The sequence below is a fragment of the Hyperolius riggenbachi genome, chromosome 11 (assembly GCF_040937935.1).
Source record: "Hyperolius riggenbachi isolate aHypRig1 chromosome 11, aHypRig1.pri, whole genome shotgun sequence".
In the NCBI taxonomy this organism is placed as follows: domain Eukaryota; kingdom Metazoa; phylum Chordata; class Amphibia; order Anura; family Hyperoliidae; genus Hyperolius; species Hyperolius riggenbachi.
Genome location: NC_090656.1, coordinates 182,784,393 through 182,806,085, shown reverse-complemented (window position 1 = coordinate 182,806,085; position 21,693 = coordinate 182,784,393). Strand labels below are relative to the sequence as shown.

Genomic DNA, 21,693 nt, shown 5'->3' with positions numbered 1-21,693 from the left:
ATACAATAAAGTGACCATATATGAGTACTGGAGGTGTATGTGCAAAGGCTGCCGACAGGCAGATAAGAATTAGTGAAACCAACTGCCAGAGAAAAGAAGTCCCCTGTAATAGGGAACTGAGGAACTCCCGATGTGAAGAGAAAGAAAAAGGGGGTGAACCCCAAGTGTGGAGTGAAGGAGGAACTTACCACCAGAGGTGGGGATAGAAGAGGGCGGTGTGGACCCGGGTGGACCCCTCTTCTATCCCCACCTCTGGTGGGGATAGAAGAGGGGTAGGGGATTTGCTTTGTTTGGGATAGAATTTGGTGCTTTTTGATCCCCCTTCTGCACACACATGATCAGTTTATTATTAATCAATTCATGAGCTATTCAATACATTATCATTTGTGTACTGGTGCTACCCATTGGTTTGTTTGGCTAAATATTCTTACTTGTCCAGCTGCAGCGGCTCTTGGCGTCCTCCACCGTCACCCCTGTTAGAGTGCCTGTGCCATGTGGCACCAGGCACATGTGACATCATGTGGTACAGCACACCCAGTATCTGGGGTTACACAGCTGAGGACCCCAGGAGTCATGACAGCAAAACAGGTGAGAATTTACACTAAACAGTCATGCGGGGGCAGAGGACGGGACGTTTTACACTGGGGGGGGGGGGGGGGGGGGCAGAGGTGGCAGGGCAGATTCCTGAGAGATTTCATGCTGAAATCTCTCGGGAATCATTCTGCAGTATGGGCAGGCAACAGATTTTTCCACAGTCAGTCTAATGGTCGGTCTGCCCATACATCGCTAGAGCCCTCTCAGATCAGATTTTATCTGACAGGGATCTATCTGGGGCCATCTATAAGTGTATGGCCAATTTAAAGCGGAACTGAAAATAAACAACTAAACAAAGAGTTTCACTTACCTGGGGCTTCTGCCAGCACCTTGCAACCATCCTGTTCTGCGCCGCTCCTCCACGATACTCCGTTCTCCAGCCGCCAGCTAGTTTCACTTAGGTTGACTTGTAAATCGATGGGCCACTGCGCTTACGCATCCTTGCCACGCACAGCCTTGTTTGCGTTCCTGTCCGCAATAGCATCCTGCGCAGGGCGCTATTGCAGACAGGAACGCGAGGAAAGCTACGCGTGGCCAGAGCTGCGCAGGCGCAGTAGCCCGTTGGCAAAACCGAAACTAGCTGGCGACGGGGGAACAGAAGATCGCGGAGGACCAGCGCAGGACAGAATGTTTTTTTTTTTACCAACTTCAGTTCTGCTTTAAGGGCCCATTTCCCCCTTGTCCATTTTCCAGATGCTGAAGGTGGGTGATATTTACACTAGGTGTAACAGCCATTGCAGATCATTGTGCTTTTTCCATCTAATGTGGGAAATTGGGCATATTTGTGGCCGGAGGGAAAAAAAAAATCAAGCTTTCAACATTTTCTCAGATGACACATGCTTTCCCGCTTAGCGGAACATAGTACAATCCCCCCCCCCCCCCCTCATGTCGCATGCATACGTCACATACATATGTGCGCATTGTCCAGAATGACAGTTTGCAATCACAAATAGCTTAGTACCAGTAATCGGGACATAAACTCACAGTAGATCTGACCATAAATGTTCAGGTTGTATCAGAAGTTTGTGCACAGCTTTAGAGCAAACCTGTAAAAATACTTATTTTTTTTTCTTCCAAAATACCAAGATGTCCATACAATTTCTTGCACTATTTCTTTAACTCAAAAGTCGATTCCAATTATTTTTCAGATTTTTAGGATAAATCACTTTTCCCAGAAGCATTTTTTTTTCCATATGATTTTTCCCTATGTTGTATTTCAAGAAGGCACCTGAAGATGACTCTTTTGTTGTTGAAGTGATTGCGCTTCAGATTTGCATAGCTTTCAAGAAGATTGAGACTGTATATTATACAAAGACCAAGATGTGCTATATAAATGATTTTGGCAGCTTTGCATGACAGCTAAATAAAAGGAAATATTAAGGATTGCAAATTCTGGGCTGTATTCAAAGAAAAGCTATACTCCATTTAAAAGATAGTGTTGAGGGCAATCTACAAGTTTTGGAATTTACGGCTGGTCCTTTTGCCAAGAAATATATCTGTTTGGCTACTTGTGGCCTGGATTTATTCCAATGCATTACATTTCATGATATTATGAAGAAACAATTGCAGACCACCTCGGAATTGGTTTCTCTTTGAATAGGAGAAAAACCTGGTCCTCTCAGAGATTAAGCCTCAAATCTCTCAAAGTACTTTAAAGGGGAACTGAAGAGAGAGGTATATGGAGGCTGTCATGTTTATTTCCTTTTAGACAATACCAGTTGCCTGACAGCCCTGCTGATCCTCTGCCTCTAATACTATTAGCCATAGCCCCTAAACAAGCATGCAGCAGATTAGGTGTTTCAGTGGTTCAGACTTATAAGTCTGATCTGACAAGACTAGCTGCATGCTTGTTTCTGGTCTTAATCAGATACTACTGCAGAGAAATAGACCAGCATGGCCGCCAGGTAACTGGTATTGATTAAACGGAAATAAACATGACAGCCTCCATATACCTCTCTCTTCAGTTCCCCTTTAAGTGAGCAACTGTCTTTTCCCATCATGCATCGCACAAATTTACATCCAGAACTGCTGGTGTATAATAACCCTTTAGCTCAGCCTTTCTCAAACTCTTTACCCTGGAGGAACCCTTCAAATCATTTTTGGATATCAAGAAACCCCTGCATTATTTGGAGGGGGAGATTTACTTTGCTAGAGACATGCCCTCTAAAAGTTGGTTTGGCTGTTTATTATAACAGACTTGTTGTTTGCCACCTCTCCATGTTTCTTCCTCCTGTTACAGTGCAATGGTGATTGATACAAAATGGAAGAAAATACGCCTCCTTTTTTGTTTTTTTGTTTTGTTTTTTTTACAAATAAAATATTGTCGCCTTACATTGTACTGTTGTAATAACCGGGACAAAAGGGCAAATGTGTGGGTTTTATTTTAAAACTATAATGACCAAAAACTGAGAAATAATGAATTTTTGACATTTTTATTGTTCTCCTTAAAATGCATTGAGAATAAAATAATTCTTAACAAAATGTACCACGCAAAGAAAGCTTAATCTTAGGTGGAAAAACAAGAGAAAGATCATTTTGTTGTGATAAGTAGTAATAAAGTTATTGGCGAGTGAAAGGGAGGAGTGCTGAAATGTGAAAATTGCTCTAGTCCATAACGGGAAAAATCCTCAGTGGTGACGTGGGCTCTTGTGTCTCTTTTAGGGGAGATGCAGGGTTAAATATTCACCTGTCCTGATGTCTTCAGGTCACAGGTGACGCTCCTCCCTTCCTCCTCCCTCCAACTGTGACGTCGCAGCCATGTTTCCCAAGACCGATGAAGCTCTTTGGATACCTCTGCCCGTGTTGCCGTGGCCTGCCCTCATATTGTCAGCCACCAGTTAGCCAGCGGCCTCTGAGCTGGGGTTGGGCCGTGAAAACGCAGATGGGCGTGGCCAGAGCCCTGCCTTTGATTTTGCAAAACAAATGATAGGGCCCACAAAAATATGTATAATATGAGCGTCCAACCCAATTGAAAAATTGCACTACTCGCCAAGAGGAGCTGTACTGGTTAGATACTGGTATACTGTAGCAAACACTAATGAATAACCAATATTGCTGCACGTGCTAGAAAAAATACAAAATTTATTATGTGACGATTACCACAACATTCACTGGTCAAGACAAGGACAAAACTTAAAAACCTGCCTAAAAACATAAATCAGCATGGTGAGCAAGACTTGGCTGCTCACCATGCTGATTCATGTTTTTAGGCATGTTTTTAAGTTTTGTCCTTGTCTTGACCAGTGAATGTTGTGGTAATCGTCACATAATAAATTTTGTATTTCTTCTAGCACGTGCAGCAGTATTGGTTATTCATTAGTGTTTGCTACTAAATGATAGGGCCCATTCTCTGAGGGGGAGCGATCACCTTCCTGGAGGGAGGATGCTATAACAGGTAAGTATTTAACCCTGCAACCCACCCCCCTCTTCATTTAGACATAGCCTGTTCTAGCTTAGGTACTCTGTCTCATCTGTCTCTTGGGTTCCTGGCCTTTTAAAGTTTTTAGTGCTCAGCCTCCTCATGTTTCGTTTTGGATGCATTGTCCCTACCAGTGTACTCCGCTTTTCTATCTGCCCATTGCCCCCCCCCCCCCCCCCCCCAACCATTTTACCTATTAAAAAAGAGACTGTTCTCTTTACAGGGCTAATCACCACCACCACATCTTTTGGTTACAGCTGAGCGTGTTCTGTTGCTATGGGGAGAGGAGGAGGGACAACAGCATGGCCCAGGATGGAGCAGCATCTGGCAGACACCATAGAGAGGAATTTTTTTGTGACCTTTGGGGACACCTGTACACTTGCTGGACTCTCTGCCAGCTTGGTTCCAAATGTTTGCCCTCTCTGTAGCCTATTTTTCATGATTGAAATTTAAATATATTTCCACTGACACAGTCATCTGTATCCTTGTGGAATTTACTCAGTTTGACAACTTTTAGATGTGTCTGGTTTCTGTCTACCTCCCTCCTTTTTTTTTTTTTTTTTTTTTGTTTTTAAGGTTGTTAAGAAGTCTTTCAAAATATTTATGTTCCTTAAATGGTACTCTGATTCACGCATTCAAACAGCTGGATTTTCTCCTTTTATTACACTCATATTCATAATTTTCATTCAATGCTGAATACAGTCAATCTTACTGCCAGAAGTTTTTTTTTATTTGGGGGAAGCTGGTCAACGGATAAACCTTTCACGAAGGGCCCCTAAGTATTATTTTTTCAGCAATACTCAAAATAATAATAATAACTATTAAAGGAATACTTTAGCCTGTAATAAAAAATCAGTTTTACTCACCTGGGGCTTCTACCAGCCCCCTGCAGTCGTCCAGTGCCCTCGCAGTCACTCACGGATCCTACTGTCCTCCAACGCCAGCTAGTTTCATTTGTGGCCGACAGGCTTACTGTGCCTGCACGGGCCTGGCCACGCGTCTCCTTCGCGTTCTTGTCTGCCATAGAGTCCTGCGCAGGAACGCGAAGAAGGCTATGCATGGCCAGGCCTTTTGGGCCTGTCGGTGAAACTAAACTAGCTGGCGGTGGGGGACAGGAGGATCCTTGAGTAGTAGCTGGATTGTGTAATGGTTAAGGGCTCTGCCTCTGACACAGGAGACCAGGGTTCGAATCTCGGCTCTGCCTGTTTAGTAAGCCAGCACCTATTCAGTAGGAGACCTTGGGCAAGTCTCCCTAACACTGCTACTGCCTATAGAGCACGCCCTAGTGGCTGCAGCTCTGGCGCTTTGAGTCCGCCAGGAGAAAAGCACGATATAAATGTTATTTGTCTTGTCTTGTCTTGAGTGACTGCGAGGGCACGGGACAGCTGCAGGGGGCTGGTAGAAGCCCCAGGTGAGTAAAACTGATTTTCGTTACAGGCTTAAAGAGAACCCGAGGTGTGTTTAAAGAATGTTATCTGCATACAGAGGCTGGATCTGCCTATACAGCCCAGCCTCTGTTGCTATCCCAAACCCCACTAAGGTCCCCCTGCACTCTGCAATCCCTCATAAATCACAGCCGTGCTGTGAGGCTGTTTACATCTGTAGTGTCAGTCTCAGCTGCTCCCCCGCCTCCTGCATAGCTCCGGTCCCTGCCCCCGTCCCTTCCCTCCAATCAGCAGGGAGGGAAGGGATGCAGGCGGGGACTGGAGTTCTGCAAGAGGCGGGAAGAGCAGCAGACACTATAGCGATAAACACAGCCAGCTCTGACAAGCTGTTTGTCAGCAGCGTGGCTGTGATTTATGAGGGATTGCAGAGTGCAGGGGGACCTTAGGGGGGTTTGGGATAGCAACAGAGGCTGGGCTGTATAGGCAGATCCAGCCTCTGTATGCAGATAATATTCTTCAAACCCACCTTGGGTTCTCTTTAAGTATCCCTTTATGTTTTAAACATTTTTTATTTTTTTTTTCTTCTTTGGAGCTTGAGGCCGTCTTCACACTGTAGATGTGTGGTGCGGTGACTGCACCGCCAAATTCAGGCCTTCGGGGATTAAGCGATAATCCCCGTCTGGAATCTGGACAAACAGGAAGTAACGCTCACTTCCTGTTTGGCAATCCATTACGTGCGCGGAAGCGTATTTCTAAAACAAGCTTCTGTGCAACGCGGATAACAGCGGCCTTTTTTTTTTCTAAAGTACGTGCATTGCCATAGATTTACATGACTTCCAGTCAGCTCAGGATGCTGCAGGAGCCGCGTGGTAATGTAGGTATTGAAGCGCATTGGATAGGGCACTGCCGGCACAGCATGCCACAACGTGGGGAGTGTGAACTCCCCCATAGAGTAACATTAGGGTGTGGTGCAGTGAATTTACGGCACCGCCTCCATGTGAAAAGGCCGAAACTGTATCTGAGACGAGAAGCGTCTAAGGTACCAAACTTACCCCTTAAGGCCGCTCGTCCATCAACGTCTTCCCGGGAGGCCCTGTCAGCTAGCCTGCATAAATAATACTTTTTTTATTTTAGTTTATTTTTTTGGCGTTATGGCATTTATCACAATTGGATAGCGAGTGGCTGGTACTGCTGTAGATCTATCAGATGAGCAACATGCAGGGTAGAATTATTTCTGATAACTGTACTTATTTCACCACATCATTAATAGGTGAGAATACTAAATGCTTTCCTGATTATTCTTGTTTTTTAGTTAGCTATAAAATGCTGAGAAATGACTGTCCCACAGAGCTCCTAATGCAATATGGTGATGGGATTTGTTATTATTCAGGTTGGAATGCGCTCTGATGAGCTGGCTCTGTAATATTAACAAGCTGACACATCATTGTATTCCAGGGATTCAGGTGTGTTTAGCTATCTTGGCCAACAACGATGATTTGCATATTTAGCAGTGATGCACTGTGTGACAACATATGCTCATGCCAAGCTGAATAATCGCAAATACCTTCTGTTTTAAGAAGGCAAACCTTTGCTTTGCATAGCATTTTAGTAAGGAGGTTTTTTGGTCTCTTTCAGCCCCTTACACACTCCTAGGAGTTCTAGTTCACCCTGAGCTTGCTGGGTAATCTGTAACACTTGGATCTGTGGAGTAAGTGCAGGTACTGTGTGAGGTTACACTTAAAGCGGACCCAAACTAAACATTTTTTTAATTAAAAATATTTAGTTGCACCACTCTGACACATACAAAGATAAATAAACACTCCTTCAAACCTATGAGCATTTCAGTGCATGCTTTTCACCCTTCTCTTTTCATAGCTAGGATTATACTGGGGGCAGCCATTAGCAATTCTTCCATTGCCGGACACCATCTACTCCACCAGTTTGCCGGAAAAATCCCGGCAATTTGAAAGGAAGGGAGGGGTTCCTCCAATAAATGTAAAATATTTTAGATTTGTCATCATGCAGCTGAAAAAAGGCTGCTATTTATTATTATAATTTAGAAAATAGATTTTATTTCTGAAATCTTGTATTTTTAATTTGGGTCCACTTTAAAGGGACACTTAAGTCAAACAAAAAAAAATGTGTTTTACTCACCTAGGGCTTCCAATAGCCCCCTGCAGCTGTCCGGTGCCCTCGCCGTCTCCCTCCGATCCTCCTGGCCCCACCAGCAGCCACTTCCTGTTTCGGTGACAGGAGCTGACAGGCTGGGGACGCAAGTGATTCTTCGCGTTCCCAGACACATTAGCACCATCTATGCTGCTATATGATATATGCTATAGCAGCATAGATGGCGCTATTGTGGCCAGGATCGCGAAGAATCACTCGCGTCCCCAGCCTGTCAGCTCCTGTCACCGAAGCAGGAAGTGGCTGCCGGCAAGGCCAGGAGGATCGGAGGGAGACGGCGAGAGCACCGGACAGCTGCAGGGGGCAATTGGAAGCCCCAGGTGAGTAAAACTCATTTTTTTTGTTTGACTTAAGTGTCCCTTTAAGACATGCTAGACACAGACTTACAGAAGAGAGGCAGTTAAGTACACACCGTCATTGGCTGTACTAGTGCATGATACAGAAGCCAGCACTGACTTGCGATAAAGCCACTGATGTCATATTTAGATCTTAACACAAGCATTGCCATTTATATTTCATTACTCAGTGAAACTGGAGATCAAGAAGAAAAGAAAATAGAGCATGAATCATTTATGGGGCACACTTTTGTACTGATTCTAGCTCTCTGGTCATTTGAGAACAAGTCATTCTCACTCTTGATTCCATTAATATCCCACAACTTGGTTTAAAAATTTGAACGCTGGAATTCCGATACGGAAGGATTGTTTAGACTTTGCTTCATATTCCTTCACCTACCGTAATTTTTGCAATTTACTGCTGAAAATGGTGGCTAAATGTATCTCAGGAGCAGAGATGCTAGTCGGTCATTATGCATCCTACTGGATATATCAGGCATCTGTGCGTTGCTTTCACTTAAAGGACAACCGTAATGAGAGGTCTATGGAGGCTGCCATATTTATTTCCTTTTAAGCTATACCAGTTGCCTGGTTATCCTGCTGATCCTCTGCCTCTAATACTTTTACCCATTGACCCTGATCACGCATGCAGCAGATCAGGTGTTTCATACATTATTGTATATGTTGTTCAGACACCACTGCAGCCAAATAGACCAGCAGGGCTTCCAGGCAACTGGTATTGGTCTTTCAGAGAAATTTTGGCTTAAAAAAAAAAAAAAAGCGCTTTTATAAGCGCTTTTGCGGAACGATTGATTTTTCACTTGACGTCAGTCAGGAAGTGAACACTTGAACACGGAAATGAATAAATACGATGTATTTACGTATTCATTAAAGCACTCGGGAAAAAGCAATACAAAGCGCTTTTTCAAGTAGAAAATGGCACAGGTAGCGTGTTTGCGATTTAAATAAAAATAAAAAAAAATGTGAACACTGTCATAGGAAATCGTTACACAAGCGCTTTTAGAGCAATTTGCAAAATCGGCAGCACTGAAAAAAAAATATGCTAATACTAGTGTGAACAAGCCCAAAGTGAGAAAAATATGGCGGCTGCCATATTTATTCTTTTTTAAGCTATGCCAGTTGCCTGGCTATCCTGCTGAGCCTCTGCTTCTAATGCTGGGAATACATGTTTTTTTTCTGCAGATTTACTGACCGATCATTTTTCTGATCAATTTCCATTCACTTCTATGAAAAAAATCCTTCAGAAAAATGATAGAAATCAGATCAGACCTGTCGGAAATGATCTATCGACCTATCTATGGGCTGGTGCATACCAGAGCGGTTCTGGAGCGTTTTGAAAACTGCTTGGGTAATGTATTTCAATGGGATGGTGCACACCAGAGCGGTTCATTTTTTCCACAAATGCAAACTCATGGGGCTGCAGCATTTTTTAGATTTCTAAGGTGTTTCTGCCTCAATGTAAAGTATAGGAAAGTGGAAACTGCTCTGAAAAACGCTAGATCAGAGCGGTTTTCCAGGCGTTTTTGTTACAGAAGCTGTTCAGTAACAGCTTTACTATAACAATATATGAAATCTGCTACACAAAAAAAGCTGCAAAAAAACGCTAGGCATGTTTAGAAAATCTCTCTAAACATGCTTAGAATTGCTCTGAAAGGCCTGGTGCACACCGAGAGGTTTTTGCAGCGATCCGCAAACCACTTCCACCTGTGAAAACGCTTGGCTAATGTATTTCAATGGGATGGTGCACACCACCGGTTTGAGGTTTTTAGCAAACCGCAACCGTGCCTCCTGCTGCACGTTTACATTGAGGCAGAAACGCTTCTGCAAACCGCAAAGTATAGGAAAAGCTCAAACCGCTCTGGAAAACACTAGATCAGAGCGGTTTTCCAGATGTTTTTGTGACAGAAGCTGTTCAGTAGCCGCTTTTACTGTAACAATATTTGTAATCTGCTACACAAAAACGCTCGGCACGTTTAGAAAACGTCTCTAAACATGCCTAGAATCGCTCTGAAATCTGCTCCAAAAACCGCTAGCGTTTTGCGGATCTGCTAGAGGTTTTTGGTGTGCACTGGGCCTTTCTGCCAAAAAAAAAACAACTCTGTGTATTCCCAGCATAATACTTTTACCCATAGACCATGAACAAGCATGCAGCAGATCAGGTGTTTCTGACATTTCTGTCACATCCAAGATAAACTGCATGCTTATTTCTGGTGTGATTCAGATACTACATACAGAGGTATCTCCTGGCCCCCACCATTGTCGTGCAAAGACCCTCATAACTTCTCTGAAAACAGCTTGTTGTGCGGCCATGCTCCTCCTTCATGCACAAGTGCGGCGGTACTGTGTCTGCGCAGTAAGGCGGAGTGCAGCATAGCTTTGCTCCTGCATGAAGTTTGCAAGCATTATCACAATTTGCAGTTGAAAAAAAGCTCTTGCTGAATTTCTTTTTAGCTGTTAATGTATTACTACTCTGAAATCCTCTCTAGATGGTAATTGTCTTGAAGCGAAGGAGTTAAAATTGAGCAATCGTCTATTTTAATCATCTTCCATATAACATGGGTGGGTTTGTGTGCGGACCGTGAGATGGTAATTATAAGCCTGCGTAATAACCATCCCTTTCTAGGAAGAAAAGAACTTTCCCATTGTAATAGTTCTGACAGTAGACTCTGCAAAATGCTTTTGTATGCTGTAGAAGTGTAGATGATCGTTAGCCCATGTTCGCCCCCCACCAGTGTAATAAATGGCCTGGTTGTCACAAGTCATATTTAAATTGGCAGCATTACTCGCTTAATTGCAGTGATATGCATATGGTCACTCCAAGTTATAACGATATTCTTTTTTTACATACAGTGAATATAACCTTTATATTGCCAGTATCTTTACTGAACAAATGGTTTAAACATTGGAAATAATGAACCTTTACCCTGCATACAGGCTACAAGGTTCTCTGCCAAGGTGACTGGTCAGGGTTACCACTGCTGAGTATCTAGTGTGGGAACAGTGGCCCTGACCCTCTCTGAGGTGTCATTACAGAGATCCAGATTGCAAGGTCATCTCTTCCAAGCGTCGGTCGTGGCCATTGTTCTTCTCCATATGCCACACCCATTATCCCTCCTCCTTCTACCCTAGCAACAGGACGCATCACTAGCATGTAGGCTAACAATGCATCTGTACAGAACTCCACTTTGAACTGTCGCCCTATGGATCCCGATGACTGCAGGCAACAGAATTTGTGCGTGTGTGTGTGTGTTCACATTCTTATTGATGTCTTGATAGAGGTCTGAGGCTGTAGAAATGTGTGTTTAGGAGGGCCCTTAATGTAAACATTTGTGAAAGTGCTGAAAGAATCTGCGATGATCAGGGTTAATAACTCGCACGCTCGCCTGTAAATGATCATAGCTCAGAATTTCCGCCCCATCTGCTGCCCAAAGTATCTCTGAAGTTCTGTGGCCACCACATTTGCGTTTCTGCGGCCCATATTTACCCTGATACCGGCTGATCCTTTCATCATTTCACTGTTTTTTCATGAAGGACTCCTCAAATTCCAATCTTGGTGCTCTTGAAGGGAGATGACTTGTCAGATAGTGGTTCTCAGTTCCCACTTGTGCCTGATCAGCGGGAGTGGACAGTGTAATGTCCGGCTGTAGCCCGGGGCAGATGTGTTACCTCCATAGGCTATATGTGGGAATGCACCCGCCTGCCCGGGATTATCGCAGACTGCACAGAAGTGCGGCCTGCTTACCACGATGGATCTTCCAGATCCATTGCAAGTGTTTATATTTATAAAAAAGGAGCTGTTCACGGTCAGTTTAGCGATGAACAGAGAATGGACAAAAAATGTTACAGGTGAGCCGCCAGTGCAACTCTGGGGAAATTTTAAATGTAACTGAATTGCAGCGGGTGACACCAAGCGTGTTGTGTGTGTTGATTCCTGGTGCAAGAAGATTGCGACATGTAAGGGGGGGGGGGGGGAGAGAGATGGGATGAGGGGGTGCGCCTGTGCTGTGTCGGTACCAAGTGCTAACATGGGCCCGGCTGGTGCAGGAGAGAAGCTGACAGGCCGTCCATTCACTTCACCTCCTGTCAGTTGTCCATCTCAAAGAGGCCTAAAAAGTCTGTTAAAGACTTGCTTTGCCCCCCCCCCCTCTGATCCAAACAATAGGAGACCTTTTTTTTTTTTTTTTTTTTAAGACGGATTATCAGCCACAAAACCAAATTCTATAAATTGCTGCTAGAAATCTCTCCCTGCAAGTACAAGCTCTCCAGTCTATTTGGGGATCTCCTTGCTGTTATTATATTTTCTCAGTCCCCCAGGCTTTCTGTGCCATTGCAAATGACCCTCCCACCTTCCTGCTTCTCACTGATTGACTGAGCAGACTGCTGCCTAGCTGAAACATGATCCTCTGCTCACTTATGTTTACAAGCAAGACTGAGGTGACTCAGTGATTGGAGGAGAAAATAAAAAGAAGTTAAGGGAAGAAATGACATCAGGATTAAGCCTCAAACTGTGTGCAAAAGACATGGTTCCCATCAGGAACAGAATTCTCTTAATTTACTATATAAAATTCACTGAAATTAACCTTGCCCCACGTGACGTCAGTCCCGCACTTACAGTGTATATATATATTTTGTTTTTATTTTAGGACCAGACCACTCGTGATTTGCACTGGGAGTATGTACATTAGCAGCCAACTAATGCAAGACTTGGATAGCAAATAATCCAGCATGTCAGCCTTGCTAAGTCATTTCTGAGCTGATTGAACCAATGGATAGCTTTTCCTAATGGAGGACAACTAGGTATGTAAAGTTCTTATTTAAAATTCCCTATTTATGCAGCTTGTGATGTTTATCATGCGAATTATTACATTGTAAAGAGTAGATTGTGGACTAGTGCATGATCAATTGTTTTCATTTTGCAAATGTCCATAGTCGAAGAAGTTGTCCTGTATGTCTCCATTTATATATGTATGTACTGTAAATAAATGTAAGGGCTGTGTGCGTGATTATTTCACTGCTCCTGCAGGGTTTTCTATAACAAGCAAAAAAACCGAGGGCATGCACGGCCCCAGTGCTTAGAGGAACTCTAGTGTAAATAGCATAATGGAAAGTGATTTTGGGCCCTGCAGTCTCTTATGAATTTTCTACGAAAATGCTGCCTGCAGAGTGATTTTGCGATTTCAGCAAATCGCAGTCTCTCCTGTGAGATCATGGCCAGTCACTATCGACAGCAAAATCGATTTTGGAATCGCTGACAGTTACTAAAAAGCAAAAATCGCTGCTGAAATCACTTCAATGGATCCCAGGCCTTAAAGAAAACCTGTAACATCAAAAAGTTCCCCTGGGGGGTACTCACCTCGGGAGGGGAAAGCCTCAGGGTCCCAATGAGGCTTCCCACGCTGTCCTCCGTCCCTCGGGGGTCTCGCTGCAGCCCTCCGAACAGCGGCGATGTAAAGATCTACCTGCCTGGCTCCTGCGCAGGCGCTGTGGCGGCTCTCGGCTCCGAAATAGGCGGAAATACCCAATCGCCGTTGGGTCTGCTCTACTGCGCAGGCGCAAGTCTCCGGCGCCTGCGCAGTATAGCGGACCCGACTGAGATCAGGCATTTCCGTCTACTTCAGAGCCGAAAGCCGCAACAGCGCCCCCACTGGATTTGTCGGGCCGCTGTTCGGAGGGCTGCAGCGAGACCCCCGTGGGAAAGAGGATGGTGTGGGAAGCCTCATTGGGACCCTGAGGCTTCCTTCTCCCGAGGGGAGTACCCCCCAGGGGAACTTTTTGATGTTACAGTGTCTCTTTAAAGCAGACCTTAACTTCCTTTCTGTTTTAAAAGATACACAACAGCATAATAACCTTTCAAAGGGAACAGAAACTGTTCGAATTAAAATGAGATTCACTTACCTGGGGCTTCTCTCAGCCCTTTGCAGCCGTCCCGTCCTCCACGATCCTCCGTTCCCATGCTAAGTTTTGTTTTCGCGGACTCGAAGTCGCCGGGCCACTGCGCCTGAGTAGACCTGGCCACGCATATCCTTCCTCACATTCCCTTTCTATTGCGGAGGGGAAATGCGAAGATGGAAATGCATGGCCAGGGCTGTGCAATCACAGTGGCCCACAAAACGTAGCCACAGCGGCGTAATGGAGGATCGCTGAGCACCGGCGCAGGATGGCTACAAGGGGGCTGGGAGAAGCCCCAGGTAAGTGAATCTCATTTTAATTCGCTGGCTTGGAGGTTGTACAAGGTGACCCCAGGGGAGGTTGCAGGGATGATAAGCTCTCTAAAAGGGAAGCATGGATGATATCGCATACTGAAGCTCTGGGGAATCTGGGTTTTAATGAGAGGGATGAGGTTAATGCCTTTTAAGTGAAGGTTCTAGGAAGGAATTTAGAATATACTACACGGTCGCCCATACACCTTATCTAATGTGTACCCCCCCCCCCTTGTGAGAGAGAGGTTAGGTGGGGTAGTAGGAAAGGGTGTACTCCCCCCCCCCCCCCCCCCCCTTGTGAGAGAGAGTTACCTGTATATAGGTGGGGTAGGAGGAAAGGGCGTCAGGCCCCACGTGTCCTGAAGAGGCGTGACATTCACGTGAAACAGCTGTAGACAGAGGGGCTAGGTACCTGTACTATGTTGCTTCGATAAAGGGAAGATTCTTTTGGAGTGCCAGAGTCCATATGTTTTTCTTCCAGTAAAGATAATTTTAATTTAAACAGTTTAGGTACACTTTTAAGAAAATCATTACTTTGTTACAGCTGGTACAAATTCTGCAATGTCTACTTCCTGCTTTCATGGAAGCAGACATTATTAACATCCTATTTTTACAAACTAGCAGCTCCACCGTGGCAGAGATTAAATTACAGTGGTGATGGGTCACAGATGAGGGGGAATTAGGCTGAACTCTCTAAATACATACAGAGTGCATTCCTCTGTTTTCCTTTTGTCCTGTGCAAGACTTAAGGTCCACTTTAATGCAATTTACTGCAGAACTTTTCAAACTGAACTCCACACAGACAACCGTATACAGTGCTGCCCATAATTCGTACCCCTGGCAAATTCTGACTTAGTTCCGTTTATTCAACCAGCACGTAATTTTTTGATGGGAAATTACATAGGTGTCATAAAGATAAGACGATGTACAAGAGGCTATTGTGGGACAAAACATTTCTCCACTTTTATTTACATTTGAGCAAAAAGTGTCCAGTCTAAAATTATTCATACCCTTCTCAATAATCAATTGAAAATGGCAATTACAGCAATCAAACACTTCCTATAATTGCAGAACAGCTTTTTGCATGTGTCCACAGGTATTTTTGCCCATTCATCTTTAGCAATGAGCTCCAAATCTCTCAGGTTGGAGGGTCTTCTTGCCGTCACCCTGATCTTAAGCTCCCTCCACAGATTCTCAATTGGATTCAAGTCAGGGCTGGGCCACTCCAAAATGTTAATGTCTGCTAACCATTTCTTCACCACTTTTGCTGTGTGTTGGGTCATTGTCATGATGAAATGTCCACTAGTGCCCAAGGACAAGTTTTGCTGCAGACTGCCTGATGTTGTCATTGACAATCCTCATGTATTGCTCTTTTTTCATGGTGCCGTTTACTGTGATTAGGTTCCCTGGTCCATTGGCTGAAAAACACCCTCAAAATATTAGATTCCCGCCACCATGTTTGACAGTGGGGATGGTGTTCTTTAGGTTGAAGACTTCTTCTTTTTTACGCCAAATGAAGGAAACATCATTGTGACCAAACAATTCAATTTCTGTTTCATCTGACCATAACACAAAGACCAGAAGTTTTCTTCTTTGTCCAGATCAGCATTTGCAAAGGCCAAGCGAGCTTTTGTGTGCCTTATCTGGAGAAGTGGCATCCTCGTTGTGCATCCACGGAACCCAGCACAGTTCATTGGATTGTCTGCCTTGAGACATTGCCACCAACAGAGCCCAGATTCACCAGGAGGGCCTTGGTGGTGATCCTTGGATTCTTTTTCACCTCTCTCACTATCCTGGCCAGCACAAGTATCACTTTTGGCTTCTGACCATGTCCTCTGAGATTTCCCACAGTGCAAATCATCTTGTATTTTTAAATAATACTTTGCACTGTAGCCACTGGAACTTGAAAACCTTTAGAAATGGCCTTGTAGCCCTATCCTGACTTGTGAGCAGCCACAATGTGCAGCCACAGATCCTCACTGAGCTCCTTTGTCTTAGCCGTCACTGTCCATAAACCAACTGCAGAGAGCTGCTGTTTTTTTACCTGTTGAGTTGATTAAAACAGCTGTTCCCAATTAATAAGGGTAATAAGGATGCTTTAGAACAGCTTGAACTATTTGGAATGGTTTGGAACTTTGTATTTTCCTATAGACTGTGACAGTTTGTGAAGGGTATGAATAATGTTGGACTGGACACTTTTTGCTCAAATGTAAATAAAAGCTGAGAAATGTTTTTTTTTTTTTTTTTTTTCACAATAATGCCTCTTGTACATAGTCTTACTATCTTTTGGGAGACACCTTTGTTATTCCCCATCAAAAAATTACTTGCTGGTTGAATAAAAGTAACTTTAAGTCAGAATTTTCAAGGGGTATGAATTATTATGGGCAGCACTGTATATATATGAAATTTACAGGGTGAGTCCATTGTGTTGCGTCATATCATTTTTTAATTCAGTTCAGCCAGTCCTGTGATTCAGAGCAATGCTATGTGGACAAAGCACAACTTCAACCTGCTGACTGAACATCGGATAAAGGGTGAGCTCATCTTATTGCTATTCACAAATGAATTCCGTGTACATTGCTCACCCTCTATCACACACATTATTACTTTACAAGCATTACTTCACCCATGGAGAACTGAGCAAATCCATCTCTCATAGTAATGAATGGTCACCAGCAGAGAATGTTGTTGCTTGCTGAAATGCTGGCACTCTCAGCTGGTAGTAATGTATTGATCTCTGGCAGTCAGGCAACTGCTTTTTGGCGTTTGTCTCCTAGCAATGTGTTGAGTCAGAGGAAATTGGCTTTGGGCCATCGCAGTTATGGTGACCAATAACTGTGCAATTCTGCGACCGATAGATCGTGCCCATTAACGGCCAAATTCCCGCTAACCAATTATTTATGATTAATGGAACCGGTCTGATTTACTGATCGATCCCATTGCACTGATCGGATTGGTTAGCAGGAATTCAGCTGTTAATGGTCACGACCAATCACTTCCAATTGATTAAAACAGCACTCAGAAACGATTGGCTGCGGGGTTGTACCGTTAATGGTCACCTTTAGACTGAAAAGCACTTTGCAGTCCAGCGGCCTGAACCAATTCACTCTTTTTTTCATCTTCCATTTTAAAATAACTTTTCAGCACTCTGCAATTGAAAATGTACCAAAAGGCGCCAGGAAGGTGGCAGCCCCAGGACCGCCTAACACCGAAAGGCATCAAGAGCGGTGGGCAGAGATTAGTGAGGATAGCGCACGCTGATGCACATGCATCCCCGCTTGAGTGACGGAGTTTAGCTCCATCATCAGTCTTCCAGTGGGGGTCGCACTGGGAGACTGTTCGACAGCAAAACCGCCGTCTATTTACATTGTGCAGCGCTGTGATCTACAGCAGCACTGTACTGGGGACAGCCGTGTCACTCGGCTGTCCCCTGGAGAGGCTCCGATCGTGAACCCCTCTCATACGCTGAAGCCTATGAAAGAGGATCGCCCTGATTGGCTGCCCGTGGGGGGGGGGGGGGGGGAATTAAATAACCCCCCAAAACAACACTGCCTGCAGCAGCGATCATAGCCCACCAACAGAAATCTCTGTTGGTGGGCAGAAAAGGGGGAGGGCATGTGTATGCTAAGTAGTATGGCTCTGCTGTGAGCCATTAAAGCTGTAGAGCATTAATTGTAAAAAAAAATAGCCCGGCCGTGTGTGTGTGTGTGTGTGTGGGGGGGGGGGGGGGCGAGGGGGAGGGCCTATGGTCCTGGAGTGGTTTTACACCTAAGTTCAGACAGTATTTTTATACTATGTTCTCTTTTTCCTCACACTACACTCCGTAAAAGTGTAAAGCCCAATCTACACGATACGACTCTTTATACGATTCAATTAAGATTCTATTTACGATCCAATTAAATCCGACATGTCCGATCGGTATTCGATTCAATTCGATTTGCCATTGCAAAACAATGGCAAATCGTATTGAATCGAATCCTGATCAGACATATCGGATTTAATCGGATCGTAAATAGAATCGTAATCAAATCGTATAAAGAATCGTATCGTGTAGATTGGGCTTTAAGTTGTAAAAAAACCTCCTAAATACACTTAGTCCTGAGACACACTGCAGATCGCTTTTTGATCCATTAGTGCTGAGTTTGCATTTTATTTAAAAAAACACTAATTGACTTGCATTTAAACCTTGCATAAAAATTGCGATTGCTGCGATTTTACCAAGTCAATGGGAGCATGTTTAACCACTACTGGACCACCAATAGTATAAAAAGTCCAGTTTTTCCCTGTTAATGGACCAATGGACGTTTTAAAACGTCCAGTGTTTAAAATCGATTTTTCTCAAAAACTATAAGGTCTTTTTTAAAAAAAAAAAAAAGTGCCTTTTGTTTCCACTGTTCTACTTAACATATCCTGAAAATTTGGTGCTTATATCATGTAAGGGGGCTTTGCTATTAACTGCTAAAATTGGCGGTTTTAAGCAATTTTTTTTTTCTTTTTTATCACGAATACTCTTATCATTTGAGTTTTTAAAATTAATTTTCTCAAAAACGATTAGGTCTTTTTGAAAAAAATGTTTTTTAAGTTGTAGCCACTGATCACCTTTTATAATCCATGCACTTTTGGTGATTGTAGCATGTATGGGGGGCTTTGCTATTAATGTTAGAGTCGAATCCGTAATCACGGCTGTGATCACGTATTCTAAATGTAATCACGGCTAAAATCCAATTTGAATCCGGAGCTCCGATTCAAATCCGGATCACGATAATGGAATATCCGTATTTCGATTTTGCTGTGACCGGATCTACTCGAATTCGTGATTGGGGGCATCCGAGCAGCACTGCCCGCGCAAACTAATATGCACTTTAAAAGTGACAACTTGGGGCTTCTTTCATCTGTCCCTTGCCGCAGCTCTAGCGTCCCGGGATCCCCTCCGCTGCAGGTCAGCATCTTCTGCACCTGTGCAAGTGCACGGCCGCGTCGCTTGTAATTGTGCTCACGTGGTCTGAAGCGTTCTGCCCAGGTCGGCATCTGCAACGGAGGGGACCCTGGGCCACTGGCTAGGAGCGGAGCTGCTGCGAGGGACAGATCGGCTGCCAGGTGCTGGAGGAAGCCCCAGGTAAGTAGACCTTATTTTTGGTGTTGGACCAGGTATATTATCAATATTGGAAAGATATCGGTCATTGATGTAATGTCACTAATAGCAAATTGATTCATTAATTAGCTGTTGCTGGTTTTGCTTTCAAAATATGTTCCAGGTTACTTGATAAAAGTTTCCCATAGTGCCAGGGAGGAATTCTGTCATTAGGATTATTTTTCACATATGAAGTGTACATTTTGTAAAAAGCTGTTCCATAACTCACTGTTTTGTCTTTCTATTTCTCATAGAGTATAATTTGGTTAATCACCATGCATCATGGACCTCTCGGTTTTACACTGTGGGATATGTAAGATCATCTGTCTCAAGGACTTGTTAAAATAAGCCTGTGGAAAATCTGCCTTCTCACAATGAGTTCAAATCTCTGGGGGCAAGAGAAAAGCAGCTCCACCTATTGGGAAGAGCGCATATTTTACCTGCTGGTCCAGGAGTGCAGCTTGATTGATAAACAGACCCAGAAGCAGGTCAAGGTTCCCAGAGGAAGCATTGGGCAGTTTGTTCAGGAGCGTTCTGCAGTAGCCCATAGCCGGAGTATCCCTTCTAAGAACAAAAAAGTCCAGATTGCACTAAAAATCTTAGAACAGCCTCATACTCTTCTTTTTGTGGACGAGAAGGAAGTTATTGAGATTGTGGAAAAACTAGCAGAACTTCTTTTGGCCATTACAAACTGTGAGGAGAGATACAGCTTATTCAAAAATAAACTGAGGCTTTCTAAAGCTTTACAGATTGAGACTGGCTCTGCTGTAAGGGTTTTTCTGAGACCGGTAGATGGACATTATCCAGGTGTTGTACGATACAGAGGACCACTGTTGCCGGAAAGGTCTATCACTGGCATTTGGTTTGGTGTGGAATTATTGGTAAGTTTTGCTATGGTTCTGAGTGTATTCAGTTCTTGTTACTGGCTGCAATCCATCTGTTGTAATTATTACATCAGCATTGGAGTTTTTCGTAATACTGTACACCTGTCCATTATACAAACCTTTATATGTTGATACCATGGGAATACATTGTCATGCCTTCATATGCACTCACTTAGATTCTACATAGAATACTCTATTAAAGCAAACCTGTGAGGTTTGCAATCCCACAATTTAGATACTTACCTCGGGAGGGGGACGCCTCTGGGTCCTCCAGAGGCTTCCACATCGTCCACTGCCAGGCCGTTCCAGTGCTGAGACCCCTAAACTTCTCAGGCATGTGGTCGCACTGTGTCTGTGCAGTAGCACAGATCCGCTTGAGTTTTGGTGGAAAAAGCCAAGCCCGATTGAGTCTGTGCTACTGCGTTGGTGCAGCTGTCTCATGCATGTGCAATAGCATGGACCAGAACAGGCTCTGCTTTTTTCGCTTAAGGTCGAGCAAGTCGATGCTACTGCGCATGCTCTTATTCTCTCCCGAGGTGACTACCTAGTTGGTGCACTTTTTTCCCTACAGGTGGCCTTTAAAACTCTGCTCATAAGTAAATAAATGGGTGAAAGACTTCACATGTGCAGCTAATTACTCATATGGGAGATACTTTGATGTAAGGAGAACGGACTTCATGATTGGGGAAAAATTGCTGTTGGCGTTTCTGGACAATTTTAGATATTTGAAGTTGGCAAGTAATTAAAAGTTAGATATCTAAATATTGCCCATGTATGGTTTGGCCCAGTAGCCCACTTGTCATAAGTTTGTCTTGGTTATATTTCCAGCTTCTCATACTTCTCCTTCATACAGTATCAGGGACAGGAGTCTAGATTGGTGCTCACATGCAATTTTGATTGACCAATGACTAGTCAACGTTACCACATCCACATAATATAAGGGTCAACAGGTTTTGAATACTATAAACAGATTGTGTAAGTAAACTCTCATACTACATGGATTTGGTAAAATTGGCCAATCACAATTGGATGTGTGTTCCAGGGTTATGAGAAGCTAGAGAACTACCAGGGCATGAAAGAGGGGCCAGAGGACGTAGAACAGTGAAGGCCAAAGTGGCCTTTCAGTGGTAGTAAGAGCACTTAGGCAGGGACTTCAGCAGATCCCATGAACGACAACTAAGAGCTCTCTGGTCGGAAGAGTTCAGTGTGTGGATCAGCTAAGATACTGCTCAGAAACCTAAAATACCTAGGTTGCTGGTAAAAGACCTAAGCTCTAGTAAGTACGTATCCAAAGATGAGAAGCGACTGTTTACCATAATGCAGGGATGTCAAACTGAAGATCTCAAGGGCCGAGGTCCTCACACATTTTTGGCACAGCTCAGATTAGTTGATGGGACTGAATCAGGAAAGGCGTGGCTCATCAAGGAGCACACATTTCTCCATTTCTCAGTCCATCTTACACACTGGCATGGATATGGCCCTTGAGTTTGACATCCCTGCCATAATGCCAAACATAGCATAGAGTTGAAGAGAACAGAGAT

The 21,693-nt window shown here is 44.0% G+C and overlaps 1 protein-coding gene across 3 annotated transcripts in view; it reads left to right on the top strand.

Moving 5' to 3' along the window:
- CYLD (CYLD lysine 63 deubiquitinase) overlaps nt 1–21,693 on the top strand; it is a 101,408-nt gene that overhangs the window by 14,412 nt on the left and 65,303 nt on the right. For 2 of the 3 annotated variants that reach the window (XM_068260752.1, XM_068260753.1), the window contains exons 2-3: nt 12,581–12,734; nt 19,523–20,149. In XM_068260752.1, coding sequence (XP_068116853.1) covers nt 19,643–20,149 — 507 coding nt within the window. In that variant the 5' untranslated portion in view covers nt 12,581–12,734; nt 19,523–19,642. The remainder of the gene's footprint in view (nt 1–12,580; nt 12,735–19,522; nt 20,150–21,693) is intronic. The other variant, XM_068260754.1, reaches the window with a different exon arrangement.